Here is a 22,759-nt window from a genome sequence, read left to right as displayed (position 1 = left end):
CACCTCCCATGTCCTGGGAGGCAGCAACCGGGGCAGCAAAGAAGAAATACTAGGTTTGGAGTTCAAGTGGCTGGGGTTTCACTTATTCTCTGCATGATCTTGGGAAATTCATTTCTCTTACGGGCCTTAGTTTCCTGTCCATAAAAGGTATTGACGACAGTATTTTGTATCAGAAGGTATTTGGTAAGTTGTAGAGTGCTGGTGGTAGTGATGTATTTTCTGATGATGATTAGAACAGAAAAAGTTGATTTTGGGGAAAAAAAAAAAAAGAAGTTAATGAAGTCTATTTCCCATATGCTTATCTCTAAATGCAGTTAAGAAAGCTAAGCATGAAAGTAAAAATCCACATTTTTCTTCAGGTAAGCACTGTTTTTTTTTTTTTTTTTTCTTTAAACTATGCTTAATCCTGATGGACAGCTTGGGGAATGGGTGGTGTCATTTGTGTTTGAGCAAATGGGGACAGGCTGAGTGTGAGTGTTAGAGCAGGGCATCTAAATCAAGGCTAACTCAATCCTCTACCCTTCCCACAACAGCTTACAGGCCCAGGGAGAGAGAAAATCCATCCTCAGATGCCCCAAGCAACTGCTCCCAGAGCAGTTTCACTTGCACCATTATGCGTAGCTTTAGGGTACTACCTTCAGCAAGCAACATTCTTGGGACTATGGCTATAAGAGTGGGCCCCTGTTTCAGAGAAGTCTGAAAATGCTAGCATGGTGCCCATCGCTTCCTTCCAGAGTTGACCAGGGACATTCATTCATTCAGCAAATATTTACTGGAAATTTATTTTATTCCAGGTACTTGGTTAAATGCAGTAAACCAGAATCCCCATCCTTAAGCAGCTCATATTCTAGTAGAGGAACAGAAATAAAGACACAGCGCTCTGTAAGCAGGATGGAAATACACCCATGTTAGGGGAGAGGAGTCAGGAGGAGATGACGTGTCGGCTGGGAGCTGGTGGGAGCGGGCACTCGGCAGGGTGGATGACTGGTGCAGGGAGGCGTCTGTCCGTCCAAGGAAAGCAGGCCTCCTTGGGGCTGCAGTGGTAGTGTGGTGAGAACCTCGAACGTGAGAAAGCAGTTCTGTGAGTCAAGTCTAAAAGCATCTTTTGAGGCCCTTTTGCGAATTCGCTACTATTCATCATGGGAATTTCCTTTGTAAACATTATGGAATGGAGCCCTAGCCCCAGTCAGAGAAAACTTTCTGTCCCACCTGTTCTGACCATCCCACCGCAGGGCCTGGACCAGCGGCGACAGGCTTGGCGTGCCCCTGTGGCTGCGGTGTCCTCCCTGGGCCCAAGGAGAACCCTGCTCATTTCAGTCCTCAGGACCAGACTGGACAGTGTCCCAGAGCACAGGGCAGGGAACGAGCCCCTGCTGTCTGGGAGGGTGGGATGGAACGCCGGGCGGGGCTGCCCCACCTCCTTGGTGGGCGTGTGACTCAGAGGCGGTGACATCAGCCATGACTTCATTCCCTGAGAGCAGAGGCGGCTGCAGACCGCGCGCGGGCCTCCAGCTTCTGCCCTTCCTTCTCCACCTCTGTCTCATCCTGGGTTCGTTGTCGAGGTCTTGTTTTCCACACATCTTTCACTTTGCTGCTTTTCTGTCCTTCTCATTTCGTTCACTTCTCATGTTTAACCTATTCTTTCCCTTCACCTTAACTTCCCCTTCTCTCTCCTCTGTCTTTTGCTTTTGTCTTTTTCTTCTTCCTTCCTCTCTTCTAGTTTTCTTTGTTTCACTTTGCTTTTCGCTCATCTTCTTTGCTCTTTTGGCTTCCTCTTCCTTTTTCTTCCTTTTCCTCTGCTCTTTCTCTTCCTTCTGCGTTGGAAATGTATATGGAAGCTGGTCCTCCTACCATTTCCCCACTCCAGACTTCCCTCCATGTTGTTGCTATCCTCCCCTTCCTAAAACTGGATCCACAAGTCACCCCCTGCTCAGGACTCAAGGTGGCTCCCATTGTCTTCTGACTTGAGCATCTAATATGAATTTCCCTTTTCCTCCGTTTTGGCACACGTCTCTCAGGCTGACCTTCCCAGCATTCCTCTCCCGTGACCATGGATAGTGTTGCTGCTTCTTCCTGCACTTTGCTCAAGCTGTCCCCGCAGCCGGACTGTTCTCCATCCCGTCTTCCTTAGTCTTTGCTTTCTCTCCACACTGAGGCCAGACTCTCCCTCGCAAGTAATACCCCCCCTCTGCTGCCTGCCCACAGCAGTGCCTGGCTTTCATGACCATGCGGCATCCTCAGTTTATAAATCAGATGTTTTCAAACTTGAATTATTGTTTACTACTTATCCATCCCTGCTGAGTGTTTCCTATGCAGACTCTTTGCTCCACCTAGCCAATCAGCAACCTGAGAATTAGGACCAGTATATTCCTACCTTTCATCTATGGTTACCTTCATGTGTAGCACACACCCAGCCACACACCAGGACTGATGGGCAAACTGTTGCATGGTCAATAAGTATATCATTTAAGAAATCATTATTTCATGTTATCTCAGGGACACAAATGAGTAAATTATGATCTCTTCTTATAAGGGCCTAAGAGTCTAGTAAGAGAGACAGATTGGTCCCATATAATTTGAGAAAAGTAAGGATTGTGAGGGAAACTAACATTTACTTGTGATTGTGCCAGGATGAACATTGTGATATGTATAACCTCTTTGAATTGAATCCTACTAACAGTGCGAGTTAAACATTGCTGTAAGTGAACAAAGGGAGACCCAGAGATATTAGGTGACTACTGTTCAGAAGTAATGTAATTACCAAGTAGAAGAACCTATCTTTAAAAATTTTTTTAATTATTTTAAGAATTTATTTTATTAAAGTATAATTGATTTAAAATGTGTTAATTTCTGCTGTACAGCAAAGTGATTCAGTTATATATATGTGTGTTTATATATATATGTATACACATATATAAATATTCTTTTAAATGTTCTTTTTCAATATGGTTTATCACAGGATATCAAATACAGTTCCCTGTGCTGTACCATAGGACCTTGTTTTTTTTCCATTCTATGTGTAATATTTTGCCTCTGCCAATCCCAAACTCAATTTATCTCTCTCCCACCTTCTTTCCCCCTTGGCAACCAAAAATCTGTTCTGTATGTCTAAGTTTGTTTCTGTTCTGTAGATAAGTTCATTTGTGTTGTATTTTTGATCCTACATATGTGATACCATCTATTTGTCTTTCTTCGTCCAACTTCACTTAGTATAATAATCTCTAGTTACATCCATGTTGCTGCAAATGGCATTATTTTTTTTACTACTGAGGAGTATTTCATTGTATATATGTACCACATCTTCTTTATTCATCTGTCAATGGACATTTATGTTGTTTCCATGTCTTGGCTATTGTAAGCAGTGCTACAGTGAACATTGGGGTGCATGCATCTTTTGAATTATAGTTTTGTCACTGTATGCCCAGGAGTGGGATTGCTGGATCATATGGTTACTCTGGTTTTAGCTTTTTGAGGAGCCTCCATACTGTTTTCCATAGTGTCTGTACCAATTTACATTCCTACCAACAGTGTAGGAGGATTCCCTTGGGAGAAACAAGGTTTAAACTAAAGTATGTCAGTCTCCAAAGCCCATTGTCCTTCCTGAAAATGGAAATGTGGTGGAACAGACATTCTAACTAATATAGAAATCACTTAAGAAGTGGTTACTCTGTTCCAGATGTTCTGGACACTCGACATACACTTGCTCATTGTTCTGTCAATAGCTGTGTGGTGAAGGTGGTACTGTTGCCCTCTGTAGTCACCATAGACAGGGAAATTGAAGTGAAGCATAGTTAAGTAGCTTTCCCAAGGCCACACGGCTAGGATGTATTAGATCTGGGAATTTTACTCTTGCAGTCTGTCTGTGAAGAAGAAGCAGTGGAGAGTGCAAAGACACCTTGGTGCGGAGTAAAACATTGTGTTACTAGAGCTACCATTGCGTCAGTCAGTTTGAGGAATCAGGGACAGGGTGGGGAGGGGTGGTGTTGAAAGGCAAATGTGTTGAGAGATGAGGCTAAAGGGAAGCCTGGGGCCAGGTCACAAAATCCTTACAGTGTTCAGTGCCCTCTGTAAGGACTCTTCACAGAAGATGCAGTAGTGTTCCTTAGAAAGGATGTTTTCTGTGATGTTGGACTGTTATGCATCATCATGAGGAAGAGTTTAAGAAGTTCTGATCTTCTGCTACTTGAGTAGTGAAGGGATTTCTCAGTTGTGGACCTTGTCCACACACATATATATCATATGATTTATGTGTGTATATATGATGCACATATATATATGTATGCATATGATGCATATGATATGCACCATGTCTTCTTTATCCATTCATCTGTGAGTGGAAATTTAGGTTGTTTATGTCCACACACACACCCCCCCCAACCCCAGATTAGTCTCCCAGGAAGGGCCAAATGGAACCGTGAAGTACACCCATCCTGTATGTGTTGGTATAAGTAACATTTGGGTTGAAGGAACCTGGAGAAAATGGAGGAAGGCCCTCCTTGTGAGCCAGCCTGAATCCGCCACCAGCTTGTCCTCAGATGTCCCAGAGCACGCGACATCTGATGGAGCACTTTTCCCGCTTCAGCCCCCTCTCCAGTATGCTTGGCAGACATTCAGGGTAGTGCTGCACTGACCCAGGAGTCCCAGCCAGGAAGTGAATGAATCCATTTTTCCAATTAAAATGAAACTTCTCCAAAGGACCTGCTCACCCTGAGAAGAGAAATTTATCTTCCTGGCAGCCTGGCTTGGCTAGGATATGTCTGTGCCCCTAAGACAGACAGTGAAAAGCCATTAACTCGAATGAGAAAAGAGAAACTGGGACAGTCCTTATTCACAACCTCACTCATTAATCCATTCATTTCTTATTTCCATTTCCATAAACTCCTATTTAGGTTGCACATCTATGCTCATTCATTTATTTGTTCATTCATTCAGCTAATGTTATTCATCATCTATACATCAGATAGAATGCAAGGTCCTAGCAGCAGAGAGACTGAACAAAAACACAGTCCACGACTCTTAAAGAGTTTTCAGTGTAGCTAGGGAGACAGACATGTGAACAGACAATGGGAAGTGTCGTGGTGGGGCTAGTCACTGAGTGTTATGGAGGAGCATCGCACAGCAGCGCCCCACTCCGTGTGGGGGAATCACAGAGGATGTCATGGAGTGCGTGAGTCCTAAATGATGATCACATGTTGGCCAGGTGAGAGAGGGAGGGTATCCGGATAAGCAACACTGTGGATAAAGACGTAATAATAATGGTGAGGAAAAGGACATTTTAGTGCAATATCTCAGAGATGGAGAATATCAGAGAGGAAGCTGCCAAGTCATGGTTTACTTGTAATAAATTTACATGTAAATAAATTTAATCTTTTTTTTTTTTAAAGAAGACGATGTCTTTTTTGTTTGTTTTTATATGGACCATTTTTAATCTTCATTGAATTTGTTACTATATTGCTTCTGTTTTACATTTTGGTTTTTTGACTACAAGTCATGTGTGATCTTAGCTACCCATCAGGGATCAAAGTGTGCATCCCCCACACTGGAAGGTGAGTCTTAACCACTGGACCTCCAGGGAGGTCCCTAGACTTTAACTCCCAAGATGCTAGAAAACTTTGAAAGCTCTCTGGGTGGAACTGTGTCTGCTGTTTGCTCTCATTTCCCTAACACTGAGCACAGAACCTGACCTGTAGAGGATACCAAATGAAGAATGAATGAATGATTTACATACTCAAATATACATTTTATGTAGGCCGTTGTATTCTAATTGGCTGTGTAGAGGGTGGGAATTGAAGGGGGTTGAGAGTTGGACTGTGAAGAAAGCTGAGCGCCGAAAAATTGATGCTTTTGAACTGTGGTGTTGGAGAAGACTCTTGAGAGTCCCTTGGACTGCAAGGAGATCCAACCAGTCCATCCTAAAGGAGATCAGTCCTGGGTATTCATTGGAAGGACTGATGCTGAAGCTGAAACTCCAGTACTTTGGCCACCTCATGTGAAGAGTTGACTCATTGGAAAAGACCCTGATGCTGGGAAAGATTGAGGGCAGGAGGAGAAGGGGTCGACAGAGGATGAGATGGCTGGATGGCATCACCGACTTGATGGACGTGAGTTTGAGTAAACTCCAGGCATTGGTGATGGACAGGGAGGCCTGGCGAGCTGCAATTCATGGGTCGCAAAGAGTCGGACAGACTGAGCAACTGAATTGACTGACTGACTGACTGAGAGTTTGAAAGAGGCCATATCAGCTAGGGAGATAACAGACCATCTCAGCATTTAATAGAGTAAAAAAGCAGCAATTTATTTACCTTGTAATTATGTAGGTTGCTGATTTGGGGTAGGCTAAGGGAAATGGATTTTTTGGTCTCTGCTGAATGTGTTCAAGAGTCCCTGGAGGGCCGCTGACTTTCCTGATCTGGGCTCTGCTCACCTCTCTTGAAAGCGTGGAGCCTTAGCCGAGATGGTTTGTTTTTGCTCCAAGGGTCCTCTCATCCTCCAGGTTTCTGAGTTTCCTCATGCTGCAGCTCTACACTCCAAGGAGAAAAAAAGCAAGGTCTTTGAGATGTCTATTCAGGACTATCACAGTGGTGCTTCTGCTTCATTGCATTGGTTAAACCAGGTGCTATGCCCAGCCCCAATTCATGTGGTGGAGAAACAGGTTCACCTTCTTTTTTTTTTTTTTTCCGATGAAATATAGGTGATTTACCATGTTATGTTCTGCTGTACAGCGAAGTGATTCATTTATACACATATGTAATTTTTTGTATTTTTTCCATTATGGTGTATCACAGGATATTGAATATAGTTCTCTGTGCTATACAGTAGGACCTTGTTGTTTACCTATTCTATATATAATAGTTTGCATCTGCTTACTGCAACCTGCCAATCCATCCCTTCCGCAGCCCCCTCCCCCTTGGCAACCACAAGTCTGTTATTTATGTCCATGAGTCCGTCTCTGTTTTGTAGATAAGTTCATTTGTCTCATATTTTAGATTCCACGTATAGGTGATATCATGTTAGTCTTTTTCCTTCTGACTTAGTATGAGCATCTGTAGTTGTATCCACGTTGCTGTAAATGGCATTAATTTGCTCTTTTTTATGACTGAGTAGTACTCCATTGTATATATGTACCAGATCTTTTTTATCCATTCATCTGTTGATGAGTATTTAGGTTGTTTCCATGTCTTGACTATTGTGAATAATGCTACTGTGAACATTGGGGAGAATGTATCTTTTTGAATTGTAGTTTTCTCTGGATATAGTCCAGTAGTGGGATTGCTGGATTGTATGATAATTCTAGTTTTACTTTTTTGAGGAACCTCCATACTGTTTTCCATAGTGTCTGCACCAACTTACATTTCTATATTGATTCTTTTTCTTTGGAGAGCTCTGACTACTACAGGGGGATGACGAGGTGGGAACTGCTTCATGGATTAATTGCGAATTTAAACTAGAAGGATGATTGGATATAAGCAGTGAGAGAGGAGAAGATGACTTATTGGGTAACTAGTACACTGAGGAGGAGGGAAACATTTGGGGAAAATAATGGATTCTGTTATGGACCTGTCAAGTTAGAGGTGCAGTGGGGCAGTTTGAGATCATGCATGTTATTTGACTTGTAGTTGGTTAGAACCTTGGAAACAATTAAACTTGTTCAGGGAGCACATGAACAATGAGAAGAACATTTAGATGAAACAAGAACATCAGCATTTAAAGGGAAACTAAAGAAAAGTTGCTCAGGAAGGAGATAGAAAAGCAATGATGAGAAGGGCATTGAAGGAGTCCAGGAGAATGAAGTGGTAAGCAAGACCCCACTCAACCTCTACTTGTCCAGATCTTCCACTTTATGTCATGTCTGTTCCAAGACCTTACTCAGTCCAAAGCCCTCTCTTCTGTTAGGATCCTCCCCTCCAGAGACAGTACCACATACTTGAAACTGTATCTAGGTCACCATAGCATCTTTCTCTTTTCTCCCTTCTTCACTTTATTGTGCTGTCAGGGAGGCAGACCCCTGACTAGCACAAGGCCAGGTATTAGGGATCTGTTGGTACGTTTTAGTCTGTCTTTCCACTTAAGTGTTGTGTGACCTTGAGACAGTTGTAATCCCTTTCTGGATTTTACTTTGTCAACCTGCAAGGTGAGGTTTATAATTTCTTGCCTTTCCCTTATTCTTTGCCTTGAAGAATTAGGCAGATCCAATGAGATCATGCATGTCAAAGTGTTTTAAAACTCATGAAGCTCTGCAGCAGTAATTAGAGTAAGATCCATTGACTTATTAGGCACTCCATGTTATTTCACTTAAGCCTCACAACGTCCTTTGAGGTCTGTGCTAGTCATGTGGCATTGGAGGAAACTGAGGCTTAGAGAAATTAATTTGCCTAAAGCTACACAGTTGGGAGGTGGCAAAGACAGTAATCAAACTCATGTCTGCCTGACTCCAAGGTTCTTAGAGCCCACATACCAAAGCCTTGTTTTCCTAATGCTTGTGGTGGTATCACATTCCTGGGCAAAGTCAGCCTTGCAGAATACGATCAGTTTTCATACAAATGATAACATTTTTACTGTGAGGGAATCATTTCTAGTGTGGATTATAAATTCACCTTTCTGTATAATAGCAGGGCTTCAGGGAAGGTGTGGGGAAAGGATGCGTATATATATCTAGTTCTTGAAGATTAATTGAAATCTTCCAATGGAATTATTTCATTTTATAAATAAAGTCTGTGAAGGTACATTAAAACAAATCCTTCTCTAAAGGGAGTACTCTACCTTGTCAGTTTATTTTATTTTTGAGGAAGATTCACTTTTATTTTATTTTTTAATTAATTTTTATTGGAATATAGTTGCTTTACAGTGTCATGCTAGTTCCTGTTGAACAGCACAGTGAATCTGCTGTATGTATACACATACCCACTCTTTTTTGGATTTCCTCCCCATCTAGGTCATCACACAGCACAGAGTAGAGTTCTCTGAGCTATATAGTAGGTTCTCACTACTTATTTTATACACAGTATCAGTAGAGTATATATGTGTCATTCCCAATCTCCCAGTTTATCCCACTTCTCTTAAACCCTTGGTGTCTGTACATTTGTTTTTTGGGTGTCATTCTCAGCAGAAGCATAAATGTTTTTTTCTACTTGATCTTTAGGCTTCAGCTCAAATCTCTCTGCCATAAAGTCTTTTTTAGCCACCTCGGCCCCAAAGCCCTTTTCCTTCTCTAAACAATGTCTATGATTAGTCATTAGAGGTAGATATATGGCCACACACAAAAAAATGAGTTATGAGGCTGACTCACCAAACCTTGGTATCAGGCTCATTACATGATCATCATACATCATCTTATTCATTACTGACCATTTCCTTTGCACACATCTTTTTCCAGCTTCATTGTAATTTTACTTTAAAATTGTTTGATCTTAAATTTCTTTATACCTCATGAAACTTTTTGCATTTTTTTTCTCCAGGAGTTAGCTGGCTTTTGCCCTCCAGGAGTTTGTCCTTTTGAGATGGACTTAGGTGTATGAGTATATAATAAGGACGCAGCAAGGGATGGAGAGATTCATTGAAAAGGTGACATTTGAGCTGCATTTGAATCAGGTAGACGTTTGATCATGAGAGAAGATGGGAAAGTCAATCCCATAGTAGAGGCTTCAGCCTCGACAGATACAGGGGAGTATGAAAGAGTACATTGCATTTGGGGAAGGGAAAGAAATGAGGTGAGATCAGGGTGGGGAGTGGCGAAGAGAGAGGTGATGGGCAGTGAGCCCAGAAGGAGTCATACAAGTAATGGCCAAGTTGGAGCTAGGTTAAGTGTCCCGAGAGCTGTGCCAAGGAGATAAAATGTGATTCCAGGCCATGGGGAACTGTCGAACCATTTTAAACAAAGAAATGTCATGGTATGTTTTAAGTTTTTTAGAAAGATACCTCTGGTAGCACAAACCTCTCAGCGTATCTGTCTGTCTGACTTGAAATATCTCCAATGTTTGCTCTTTTTCCTCTGTAGATGGGAGTTTGAAGCACAGTTGTTTCATTCATTCTGGAAAGTTTCTAGTTGGGAATTATGACCCAGTCCATGTTTTTAGCATTTTTTTTTGTTAAGAATGACATTAAGGATTAAAATTTTTTCCTGAAACATCTCTCCTCTCTGGGCTATCAGCCTGTGCCTTACTTCTCAGAAGTCCTAAATGTAGAGCGAGGATAAGTTTTTTCTTTTCAGAATGTCCTTGTGTGGAAAACAACGTGAGTATTGGAGATGATCCAGCAGGATCCTTTACTGGGAGGGGAAGTAGGAAGCTCTGTTCCTCCCTTTCATTCAGTGTACACAGCAGGAAGCCCAGATAAAATCCTTTTGCAAGTCATAACGAAATACTTGATGATCCCTTTTTAACTGGTCATCCCTACTTTCCCATGCTGTTCCTGGACCCTGGCATCTCCCGACATACATTGCAGCATCTGCTTCATTTTATCCCAAAGTTCCCTTGGCATCTAGAAGCCAGCAGAGACCTCACTGCCTCTTTGGACATGGCAGTGAGAAGGAAAGGGTGAAAGCTGGTGGGCTGGTTGCTGCCTGGCCTTGAACCTTGGATTTGCTACTCCACCTCCAGCCTCTGCTGAGACCCAAAGCTGTGTGTGCTTTGAGTGGTAGTCTCCTCCCAAGAAAGGCTGTGGTTTTAATGAAGTAATAGATGATTAAAAAAAAAAAAAAAAAAAGAGTTGTTCTCTTTGGTGGCTTCCAAGCCTGAGGGATTGCTTAGCTCAAAGGATTGTTATTGGAATGCAGAAGCCTTGTTTGCCAAGTCACACACCCCAGTAACCCCTGATTTCTTCTTTTTTTTTTTTTTTTCTTGAAAATGCTACTTTTTGTATGTTGCTTGGTAACTGTAGGAGAGACTTAACTCCTTCAGCACAGAGACCTCCTAGTTTGAACTGGATTCAGTGCCCACATTATGAGATGTGTCTACACATCTTGTGATGGGGACCTGCTCTGTGTTCACTCCAGCCCATGTACCATTTGTGTGTTATGAGGGTTTTGAGGAATATAGAAGTTAAGTGAGTTGCCCAGGATTGAAAGTGAAATCTCTGAAATTTAATGTTCTTGTTGTTGTTGTTCAGTTACTGGGTCATGTCTGACTCTTTGTGACCCAGTGAACTACAGCACACCGGGCTTCCCTGTTCTTCGCTATCTCCTGGAGTTTGCTCAGACTCATGTCCCTTGAGTCAGTGATGCCATCCAACTATCTCATTCTCTGTCACTCCCTTCTCCTCCTGCCATCCGTCTTTCCCAGCATCTGGGTCTTAGTTGGCTCTTCTCATTAGTTGGCTGAATTATTGGAGCTTCAGCATTAGTCCTTCCAATAAATATTCAGGGTTGTTTTTCTTTAGGATTGACTGGTTTGATCTCCTTGCTGTCCAAGGGACTTCCAAGAGTCTTCTCAAGCTTCAGCTTTCTTTAGCTCCAACTCTTACATCCCTACATGACTACTGGAAAAACCATAGCTTTGACTATACAGACCTTTGTCAGCAATAGCTTCTATCATAATGCTTTCAAAAGGCCAAAACCCACAGCTCTGATGAAACAGGGAGCTTCAGAGTGGTGACCGTGGCCTGGTGGAAAAAAGGAACCCTTACTTTAGAGCAGGTTTGGGCAAAGTCTTGAACAGTTTTGGGCAAAGTCTCTGACTTTGGGCAAAGTATTATCACATGAACCTCAGTTTCTATATCCTTGACATGTGGACTATTGTGTATCACCTACAACCTCTGAACTATCCTGAGAATCCAATGAGACAAGGCACTGTCTTGAGACGGAGGCACTGTTGTAAGCTGTGGGAGAATCTAAGAGCACAGTCACTGTGTCTGATGCAGGCCCAGTGGTTCCAAAGGTAGAATTAATTCAGTAAGATTGAGACCCTGGGGTGGGACTCTACTGACTGGGGAGGGGCAGGGATGGAGAGATTTTCTCATAGAACTGGATTAAAAATCCATCCACAGGGGGTAATAGGCCCTTGGCCAGTCTGCCATGTGATGACTAAACACTTGTGAATCATGTAGCCCAACCTGCATCATGGGAGCCTGGTAAGCAGTGTCAACATCTCCCAGTAAGGGATCGGGCTTTCGGAGCATCCCTTTCATCCAAGCATACGCTTGCCCCCTCTCCTTTTCTGGCTGAGTTACAGACTTTGCTTTTGTGGAGAAGACAGGGAGTATATACTGCTGTCTTCTCTCCCGAGACCACAGGCATTCTTAAGGATACTCCACACTCCTAATATGATACCGTTTCTGGTGTCTCATTCTATGGAGAGTTTGAGCTGGGATCTCTGACTTTGCCTGGTGATGCTGGCATTGTCTCAAGAAAAGGTGACCCACCAGGCTGCCTTGCCCCTCCTGCCCCTGAAGTTCCTCTTTCTGGCCAGAGGCCTGAAGTTCTCCCTGAGACATACTGCCTGGGTTCTATTGTCCACAGCAGCCCATCTGCCTGGCCACAGGCTCTCTTGCGTTGCAGCCAGATTCTTCTGTCTGAGCCACCTGGGAAGCCCCTTCTGCATGTAAGCGCTCACCCAAATGCTTAGGAATTTAAAACAACCAGCAGTAACAGAAAATGGGCTTAATACTGCCTTTTACATCTGAGCCCTTTTGATGTTAGTGTTGTTTTAATGGGACCGTGTTCTGGGTTAATACTAATTTTCTCTGCTGTGAGTAAATGTCTGTGTTCTGAAAGTTGAGATGGGGAAGGAGAAAATAGGAAGAACTCATAGAAGTTGAGGGCAAATGTGGATGAAGGCCAGTGGTATGTCTGTAAAGTAGATATAGCAGCACCTGGGACTTTTGTATGCCACACGGTGCTTCCCTGGTGGCTTAGCAGTAAGGAATCTGCCTGCCAATGCAGAAGATGTGGGTTTGATCCCTGGTTCAGGAAGATCCTCTGGAGCAGGAAATGGCAACCCACTCCAGGGTTCTTATCTGGAAAATCCCATGGACAGAGAAGCCTGGCGGGCTGCAGTCTATGGGGTCGCAAAGAGTTGGACACAGCTTAGCGACTAAACCACAAGCAATGGAGATAACACACATGAAAACCCTTTGTAAAGTCTGAAGTGCCCCTCACCTGAGAAAGTTTGAAAGGTGAAAATGAGCAGTTTGTCTGGTTGGTCAGCCCATATCTATTGAATGTCTGCTCTACATCACCCGCTCACTGATACTGGAATATGTCTCTTTTGGAGTTCCTGCCTTGTTGCCTCTGGGTTCCCAAAGATACCCTTAAGCTTTTGGTGCATTCAATTTTGTTGTAGCCTCTTGGAGAGGGAATAAGTGAAACCAGGACACGGAGAGTTGCCTGGACAGTAGGAAACCTTTCTTGCTGCCACTTGTCTGCATTACTCTTCTCTTTATGAAGTCCTACTTCTCCAGGTCCTTGGCAAAAAATGGCCACTTCCCAGTTTCCAGCTTTATCTCACCTCCCGTTCCACTCAAAGGCAGAAGTTAAATGACTCTAATTGGATCCCAACTCTAAATTTCTGGGAGAAGGAATAAAATTGGCCCAGCTAGGTCACATGTCTGTCCCTTGTCCAGTTAAGTGTGTTGTCTTCTACCCCTGGGGGAGACTCCAGACTGGGACTGGAGTCATGTGGTTTCCACCTCACAGCTAAGGGTCCAGTCCTGTGTTGGGGAGGAGAGAAGACAATCGTGGGATATTACAGTACATGAAGCTGAAAAGGCCCTTGGCCTCATGGAGCTTACAGTCTAGCAGGAGAGAAGAACATTATACAGATACTTGTGAGATGATGAGTTCCTGGTGGCTGAGATGGTAAAAACGTCTACCTACAGTGTGGGAAACCTGGGTTTGGTCCCTGGGTCAGGAAGATCCCCTGGAGAAGGAAATGGCAACCCACTCCAGTACTCTTGCCTGGAAAATCACATGGATGTAGGAGCCTGGTAGGCTACAGTCCATGGGGTTGCAAAGAGTCGGACATGATCGAGTGACTTCACTTTCACTTGTGAGGTGATAGGCGTTGTTGACAGCCAGACTCCCGCTGACGAGGAGACCTCCCTAGGGAAGGGTGGGTCTGGTTAACCAAAAGGGGCAGGGCAGCGTGAACCCTGGGAGGGAACAAGGTGGTAAGTGAGGAAGGAGGGTTCCAGACACAGGTGGCAGAGAAAAGAAAAAGCCCAGTGGTAAGGGGGGAAAAAAAAATCTGGCCAAATTGGCAATGTGGAAGAAATTGGAAGCAACAAGTATTTTAAAAAGGTATAAGGATAGGTTGATTCAGGACCATTCTCTCTGGCTTAGAATGGAAGTTCTTTGTGGACAAGGGGCTATCATTCCTGTTGTTTTTGGAACCTGTCAGCGTGGGGAGACGTTTTCATGGCAGGACACATCACATTTCATCAGGTAGTTTCCTAGTGTGATTTTTCTCCCCAGTTCACAGCTGTTCAGCTTTGAAGTCTTTTTATATGTCTTGAAATGTATCTCCTTGCCCTTCACTGGAAAGATGGATTGCGTACCCTTGCAAAGTGTACTTCTTCCCACTCCAGGTTGGCAAAGAGGAATAAAAGGGAAATTATAGTCATTTTTGAAAGGATCAATAATTGTCCTGTGTACTGCTTTTATACTCCCTTCCCCACCACCACTTCCCAGACCCTGCACAGATGTTTTCTTGGGCATTGTTGGCTATGCTTTTGTTTTGAAATTTTTGAAACATTATTGAGAGAGGAGAAGAGGAGAAAAAAAGCCCGTAATTGATTCTAATATATATTTAATTTGGCAGAACTTGAGAGAGACTTGCTGGGATAAGGCGGGACATTTCTTTGATCTCCCAGACTTCTTATCGTGGAAGGCAACAGGTGTCACAGCACGGTATGTTAATTACAAGTTGAATTTTATTTGTGTTCATCCATTCTTGGGTGTCTGTATATATATTGCTTTCTTAACTCGCTTTGACTGGATGTACTGTTTGTACATCTGCATGTGATTTTGCATACTTGAAACATCTTGAATCCATCTTCCACCTCCACTGCACATGCCCAAACACCATTGTTTTTATGAGGCCTGGAATGTGTGTATCCAAGGTGAAGACCATTCATTAAAATTGGACACATTTAAAGGAGATGTGAATAGTCCATTGTGAAATGTGACTGTTTTTCCAAAGCCACTTTTTTTTTACATGATGAAGAAAAGAAACATTTGAGGCCCCTAAAATTAAGGCAAGAGATATGTTTTTTAAAGGAAGCTGATTTTAACTTTAACTAGATTGGTGTGTTAATGAAGCTATTTTGCTTTTTGTATCAATGTACCTGAATCATCCCAGAGTATAAAGGTATATATGCTGAAATCAATAGTATTTCTCAATAAATTTTGAGTGTTATACATAAGTCATGTGCTATCTGGCACACACCTGACAATTTAAAAAAATTCTCAAGTGTGGTTGCAGCTGCTGCAGTAAACAGAGTGGATGTGTGCACAGATGTGCATGTATTTGGACAGATAGGACATGACCTCTCAAAGCATGCAAACCTGTTGTCATCTTGACCTCAAATTTCAGGGGATGCACAAGGGCAGGGGTCTTCTTATCTTGGAAATGACTCATAATTGCATATAAGAAAGAAGATCATTTCCCAAAGGACAGATAAACCTGCTTCAGTGTATATATTTAGGTGTATCTTAAATTCATCTCTTTTAAATATTCTCCATTTTCCTTTTTATTTAAACTAATGAGAAGCTGGGATGGGGAGTTCCATTTTCCCTGTGCTCTTTCTCTTTGTCTCATTTTGTGTGATTTGGACTTTCCTAGTGGAGAGTTGATGAGAGTATAGTATTCATTCAGCAGCAGGGCCTTCCAGAAAGTAGAAGATACATTTCACAAGCACTTTATTCATTTTGTGGATTATTCTCCCCTCCTCTTAGTGAAATGCTAGAGTAGAGGGGATTCACATGCATATAAAAATGGCCTTGGCAGACCTCAGGTAGCCACCTTTCTCTGGGGTGAGGGCTCTGGAGGAGTGGTCTGAACTTGACCCCAGAACTTGCAATTAGTCACCATTATCTGTTAACATCAATGGGGAGCCGGAGTTTGGGTGAATGTCTCATCTGGACCTTCCTCTTTTGTTGTGATATTGATTGTCTACAGTTATTTCAGGAAGGGCCTTTCTCTAGTTTTTTTCCCCCTATTTTTGTGCAGTAGTGAAGGAAGTGTTTTGATTAATTTAGCCAAATGAACCTAGAAGTCAAAGCAGTGCTAATAGTGTGGGTATCAGTAACAATCCGTTCGCCTGCAAGCCTTGAGGACTTAAAAGCAGAACTAGAGATGGCAGAGGACCTCAATTTTCCTTTTCTTTCCTTGGGTGTTATGTGTTACATTACCCAGTGTAATGATGTCTTCCTGGGTTTTGTTTTGTTTTTTATTTAAACCTCTTTATTTTGTATTGGAGTATAGCTGGTTAATAATGTTGTGATAGTTTCAGGTGTATAACAGAGTGACTCAGCCTTACATATACATGTATCCATTCTCTCCCAAACTCCCCTGCCCTCCAGGCTACCACATGACATTGAGCAGAATTCCCTGTGCTGTACACTAGGTCCTTGTTGGTTATTTTAACTGTCAATTCCAAGCTCCCTGACTATCCCTTGTTTTTTTTCTGATGGTGCTAGATTGTCCACACCCCCATTTCCAAGTGTCTGATGCCATGTTAAGACACCAGGAAGCTTGCTTTTGAAATTAGATCTGGCTCAGATAGATTCAAATGCTGTGGCATGCATATCTGCTGTGGAGTTACAGTGTAACTTACCCTCAGTTCTGCCACACAAGAGTTTGGTGACCTTGGGCATGGCCTTCCCTTCTTTGTGTCTCTCTTTCCTTATCTGTAAAATGTACCGTGCAAGCCTATTGGCAAAGTCCTGTTAAAACAGTTTTTTCCAAACTAGCCTGCTTATAGGAATCAGCTGGATCATTCAAAGCCCAAATCCCCAGGACTTCCAGTTTTAAACCTACTGAATCAGAATCTACATGGGGTACCTGGGAATATGTGTGATTATCAAGGGCCCCAGGTAGTTATATGGTCAGGCAAGTTGGGACAACAGTGCGTAAAGAGTACGTGGAAGTAATATGTGATGGTAAGTTGGTCCATTCCTGCGAAGGATTGGAAGTGTTTTAAAGAGTCAAATTAATTTGGTGAGTTTAAAAATGGACAACTTCTGGTTGGCTTATCAGAACATGCTTGGGGGCTTCCGTTGCCCACCCATGACAATCTGAAACCCTGAGGATGCAGAAAGATTAGTGCTCAGAAATGACTTACTGACTAGTCCAGTCATCCGTGCCATTTTTTCCTTGACTGAGACACTCATGACTCATTGTACTTAGTATGAATTTGCAGACCCCTTCCCCACCCTTTGCCCGTACTCGCCAGCACCTTCAGAGGCCCCTCTTCCAGCTTCCCTTTCCTGAAAAGCTGAGCCACAGACCTTGGACCCTGGGAATCACATTCCTCTTGTTAAGATGGTTGCCCTCTCCCTGGCATGTGTCTCTTTTACATCTGTCTTTACTATTATTTCTTCAAACTCTTCGTTCTTTCTTTCTTCTCTGTTTCAACTTGTATGATCAGGGTGAAATAGGAGACCTCTGAGCTTTCTCAATTATAAACATAATTGGGGGAATGACGGTACTTACTCCATGGAGTTATTGTATGGACTGACTGAATGAGGTGACAGAAAAACTTCTGACACAGCGCTGAGAAAGTTTTTGAAAGAATTAGCAATTTTATTTAGTTTTCTTTATCGATTTTGGCAGGGGATCTTTGCATTAAGTTTCTGGCATAGCAGAAAGAGGGAAACCCTTGTAGTCAGGGGACCTGGGTTCAGTGTCTCTGCCATGTACTGTCTGTGAGAAACTGGAGGAAATTACTACTGATCCCCCCAACTCAAATTCAGGTCCTCATCTGGACATCCAATTAGGGTTAGAGGTACTGTGGCTAAAATGACACATAGGATTTAAAGAGTTCATAGTTCTTGTAATGAAATTCCCCATTGTCTGTCCATCTTCTAGAATAAGGAAGATGAGGATCTGTGTTTGAATGTACCAATGCCAAGCAAACTTTGGGCAGTGGAAAATGAACTTGGCATCCTCTGCGCCAATGAGAGGGTCAGATTTGGTGTTTATCTGGCTCTTATTGTGATTGTTTTGGGAGCTTTTGGGTAAATGGGTGCCAAAAAGGCTAGAGGGTTTTTTTTTTTTTTTCCTTTATTTTTTCTTTATTATTCTAATGGAGTCATAGCTAAAAAGTGATCAGATTTCACCTTGTCTTAAGCCTTCAGACTTGCCTTTGGCAGTGACTGTGTAAGACGTCTTCCTCTTCCTCTTATCTGTTTTTCTCTCTTCTCTTGCTTGCCCTGCACCCTTTATTTATTGATTTTATCCTCCAAAATATGACAGCTACTCTTGTTTATCTGGGTCAGTGAGAAAATCATCACTCTGGCCTTTGGTTAATTTGTAAGTCAGCTCCATTCTTTTCATCGTTGTTGTTATAGTTGCTAAGGTGTGTCTCTTGCGACCCCATGGTCTGTAGCCTACCAGGCTCCTCTGTCCATGGGATTTCCAGGTTAGAATACTGGATGAGTTGCCATTTGCTTCTCCAGGGATCGTCCCAACCCAGGCATCAAACCTGCATCTCCTGCGCCTCCTGCATTGGCAGGTGGCTTCTTCACTACTGAGCCACCAGGGAAACCCATTCTTTTCATTATATCGATGAAAATAATTATTGCTATTTTTGTTAATAGTAATTTATATAATCATCATCATCATCATTTATTGAGTGCATTCTCTGAGAGCTAATATTTTAACAAGTGTGAGCCCCGTTAGTCCTCCTAACCATCAGGTAAAACAGGTGATGTTATCACCATTTTACCATTCAAGAACTGAAGCTCCATGTTTTAGTAATTTGCCACATCATAGCCTTTAGTGGCTAATAGTCCAGAATTTTGGTAACATGAGAAATGGGAAGTCAGAAATTTGTATAATAAAATTTTATGTAATCAGACAAAACCATATATGCATGTAAATCTCCCTAAAGAGATTTGAAGTGACTAGTAATAGAAGATAAAAACAGTGATAAAGATGTTAAAAATGGAATGAAATCACAATGGAGTGAAATATTAATAGAATAACATAAAGTTAAGAACATCATAGAAACTATGTGGTTCTTCTTAATTACCAACAGATTTGTTTCCAAACTTCCTAGTCACCAAAGAAAAAGTGAGAACATAATCAAGATGAACTGCGTGAACAGATGAGAACCCAATTGCTGTCCAGGAGTAGAACTACTTCTAACACTGGGGTCTGAGAGAAGTTCCTCCTAGATTATCAAGGATTAGCAATACTCTGTCAACTATCCAAAAGTATGTCCTTTTAAATTCAATTATAATTTCAAGTAGGCTTTATGTTAAATTAATTCTCGATTTACAGAAAAGTTGTGAAGATAGTGTGAGAGTTCCCATATACTTGACACCCAGTTTCCCTTATTATTAACATAGTATGTTAGTGTGAAACATTTATAAACAATTGATGAACCAGTGTTGCTCTATTATTATTAACTAAATTCTGTACTTAGTCATATTTCCTTAGCTTTTACCTAATGGGCTTTTTTTTTTTTAATTCCAAGATCCTATTTCAGATACCACATACATGTAATCATATCTCCTTAGTCTCTTCATGGCTTTGACAGTTTCTCCACTTTCTCTGTTTTTGATGACCTTGATGGTTTTGAAGAGTGGTTATATATATTATAGCATGTCCCTCTAATGTAATTTGTTTGATGTTTATCTCATGATGAGACATGAGTAGTATGTTTTTGGAAGACTACAGTGCCATTTTCTGTTGAGTACTATTATTATCATATCATGTCATGTCATATCATATATCATATCACATTATATCATATCAAGGGTACATACTGTTAGTATGATATCCATGTTGATGTTGACCTTGATCTTGTGGCTGAGGTATCGTTTGTCAGGTTTCTCCAATGTAAAGTTACTCCTTTTCTCTTCCTGTCTTGTACCTTTTGGAAAGAAATCACCATTCACAGTCCACAACAAGGAGTAGAAAGGAGTTATGCTTTATTTTCTTAAGGATGGAGTTATGTACATAAATTATTTTGAATTTTCATAGGAGATTTGTCCTCAATTAATTTGTTTTTATTGCTTAGGACTAAAAGAAATGATGACCAGGTTCCTTACACAGGAGACTGTTTGGTTAGTTTGCTTTAGAAGTTATATGTTAAAATTTCTGAGACTTTCCTGTGGCATGTGGGAAACCAGGACTAAGCTTCTAGAATCTCAGGTTCACTTTTCCTCACATTTTGTAAGGACTAATATATGCTATATAATATATAATAATTAATATAATTATAATAATTAATGATATATAATAAATAATATATGTTATATATTGCTTCTCTCCCCCCTACGACAATGTAAAATTCCGTGAAGGTTGTCAGTAAATATTTTCTACTTTAAGAGATGAATTTATGTTCTGTAGAACTGTAATCTTTTTAAAATGGCATTTATTGTCCAGATTTTCATGGTTCTCTATGTTTGGGGTTGATGGATATTAATATATTGTTATTTTCTTTATGGTTATATGCTAATCTGTTAGGAGAAGATTCTGGCAGGTTATTGATCCAAATTTATAGTCATTTTCCAAGTATAATCTCTGAGATTTCAAAAATTTAGTAAAATTATTTATACTGTTATTACTGTGTTTTGTTTACTATAAATCTGCCTTGCATAATTTATTTTACTCATTATTGTATTTTCCATATCAATAGATATCTGAAAACATGTTTTTGATACCTGTTTAATATTCTGTCCTATATCTGTATGATATGTCTGTGTCAATTTTTAACCTTAAAATGATTGCTTATTTTAATGTGTATTTATATTATTAAATGCAGTTACTTTTTCTTATATTTATTAACTACTTTTTCTATTAAGTTATGCCAATTAACATCAATAACTATTAGTATTATAGGTATCAATTACCTATTTATGTCAACTACTAATATTTATATTGGATTTCAGTGTTTTCTTAAATATTGGTGAGTATTCTTTTTTTTTTTAATTTTTTTTTGAGCATTCATTTTTTTTGTTTGTTTTAGTATTTCCCCCAAGGTATTATTTTTGAAAAAAAATTTAAAGCTACAGAAAAGTTGAGAAAATGATATATGGAACACCAGAGTATCTTCACAATAAACTACATTCATCAGTTAATGTTTTTGTTACATTGTGCTCAGAAGTGCTCTGACATGCAAATATGTGTTTATTTTGCTAAGCCATTTATAAATGGATTCCAAATACCATATTTTCCCTCATAAATTCTGCAGTGTGGTCCCCAAGAGTGCTGTCCTTCTCCTAACCACAGTGCTGTTAATCACACTTAGGACAATTAGCATTAATCCTCACTATTTTGGGCTTTCCAGGTGGTGCTAGTGGTAAAGAACCTGCCTGCCAGTTCTTCCCTAATGGCTCAGATGGTAATGAATCTGCCTGCAATGAAGGAGATCAGGGTTCGATCCCTGGGTTAGGAAGATCCCCTGGAGTAGGAAATGGCAACCCACTCCAGTAGTCTAGCCTGGAAAATTCCTTACAGAGGGGTCTAGCAGGCTACAGTCCGTGGGGTCGCAAGAGTCGGACACAACTGAGTGACTAACACTAACACACTCACTGTGTAAATTCCCAACAGGTACCCTTTGGTTGGGGCTTTCCTGGTGGCTCAGACAGTAAAGAATCTGCCTATAATGTGGGAAACCCTGGTTCAGTCTCCCAGTCGGGAAGATACCCTGGAGAAGGGAATGGCAACCTACTCCCGTTTCTTGTCTGGAGAATTCCATGGACAGAGGAGCCTGGTGGGCTACAGTCCTTAGGGTCGTAAAGAGTCAGACACGACTGAGTGACTTACACGCACATACCTATTGGTTAAGTGTTCACTCACCTTTCCTTGCCATTGGGGTTCTGACTGATAGAGACCACATAAAGAGCATATTAGCTCTTTATGAACAGTGAAATGAGCAATGAAAACCTACCTCATTATTTTAGAAAATACTCATTAACTTCTAATGTGTAGAGCTTCTAGTATACTGGATGGATAAAACAACTCAGAAATGAGGCTAAGCCAGCAACCATGTATGAAGGTGTATGTGTACTTATGTGGAGGAAGGCTGGCCTGGTATGCCAACCAAATATCAAGTCAAGTAACTGAGTCAGCAACATGAATGCAGATGCCGCTCAGGTGTGCTTTCCTGAGCCAAGGCATGCTGGTTGCACCTGGTCATAGAGAGCAACGGTGTGGGCTCCATGTTATTCTAAGAATGACTTATCACCTTATCTTTAACACAGTGACTCCTTAAAACATGGCTTAATATATTCCAGGATCACAGCTGTCAGATGGACTTCCCTTACCCCCTTGGAGACAATTAAGTCAGGGGCTCTGGGGTGCAGTCGGCTCTGCTGCCTCTGGTGCTGCTCTTAGTGGAGAGAGCCAGTGGGTGGCCATCTCATGCTCCCTACGGGCCAAGACAGCAGCATGGGAGGAAGGAGGGAGAGACTTCTATGATAGTATCTGCCTCTGGTGACGTGCCTGCTGTCCACATCCCTTCCTCAGTACTTGATGTTCTGATCATTTCTCTCATTGCATATCTAAGATAAGATTTGATTAAAAAAACAGCTTTATTGAGAAAGAATTCATATACTATACAAGTCACTCATTTTTATAGGCCAGTGCTTTTGATA

The 22,759-nt window shown here is 41.5% G+C and overlaps 1 protein-coding gene across 9 annotated transcripts in view; it reads left to right on the top strand.

Moving 5' to 3' along the window:
- Window positions 1-22,759, top strand: part of FGGY (FGGY carbohydrate kinase domain containing) — a 475,197-nt gene that overhangs the window by 60,515 nt on the left and 391,923 nt on the right. For all 9 annotated transcript variants that reach the window (XM_061121747.1, XM_061121749.1, XM_061121748.1 and 6 more), the window contains one exon: window positions 14,751-14,839. In XM_061121747.1, the coding sequence (XP_060977730.1) occupies window positions 14,751-14,839 (89 nt within the window). The remainder of the gene's footprint in view (window positions 1-14,750; window positions 14,840-22,759) is intronic.

The sequence above is a fragment of the Dama dama genome, chromosome 20, assembly GCF_033118175.1.
Source record: "Dama dama isolate Ldn47 chromosome 20, ASM3311817v1, whole genome shotgun sequence".
Lineage (NCBI taxonomy): Eukaryota > Metazoa > Chordata > Mammalia > Artiodactyla > Cervidae > Dama > Dama dama.
This window is presented reverse-complemented; position numbering and strand designations above follow the sequence as displayed.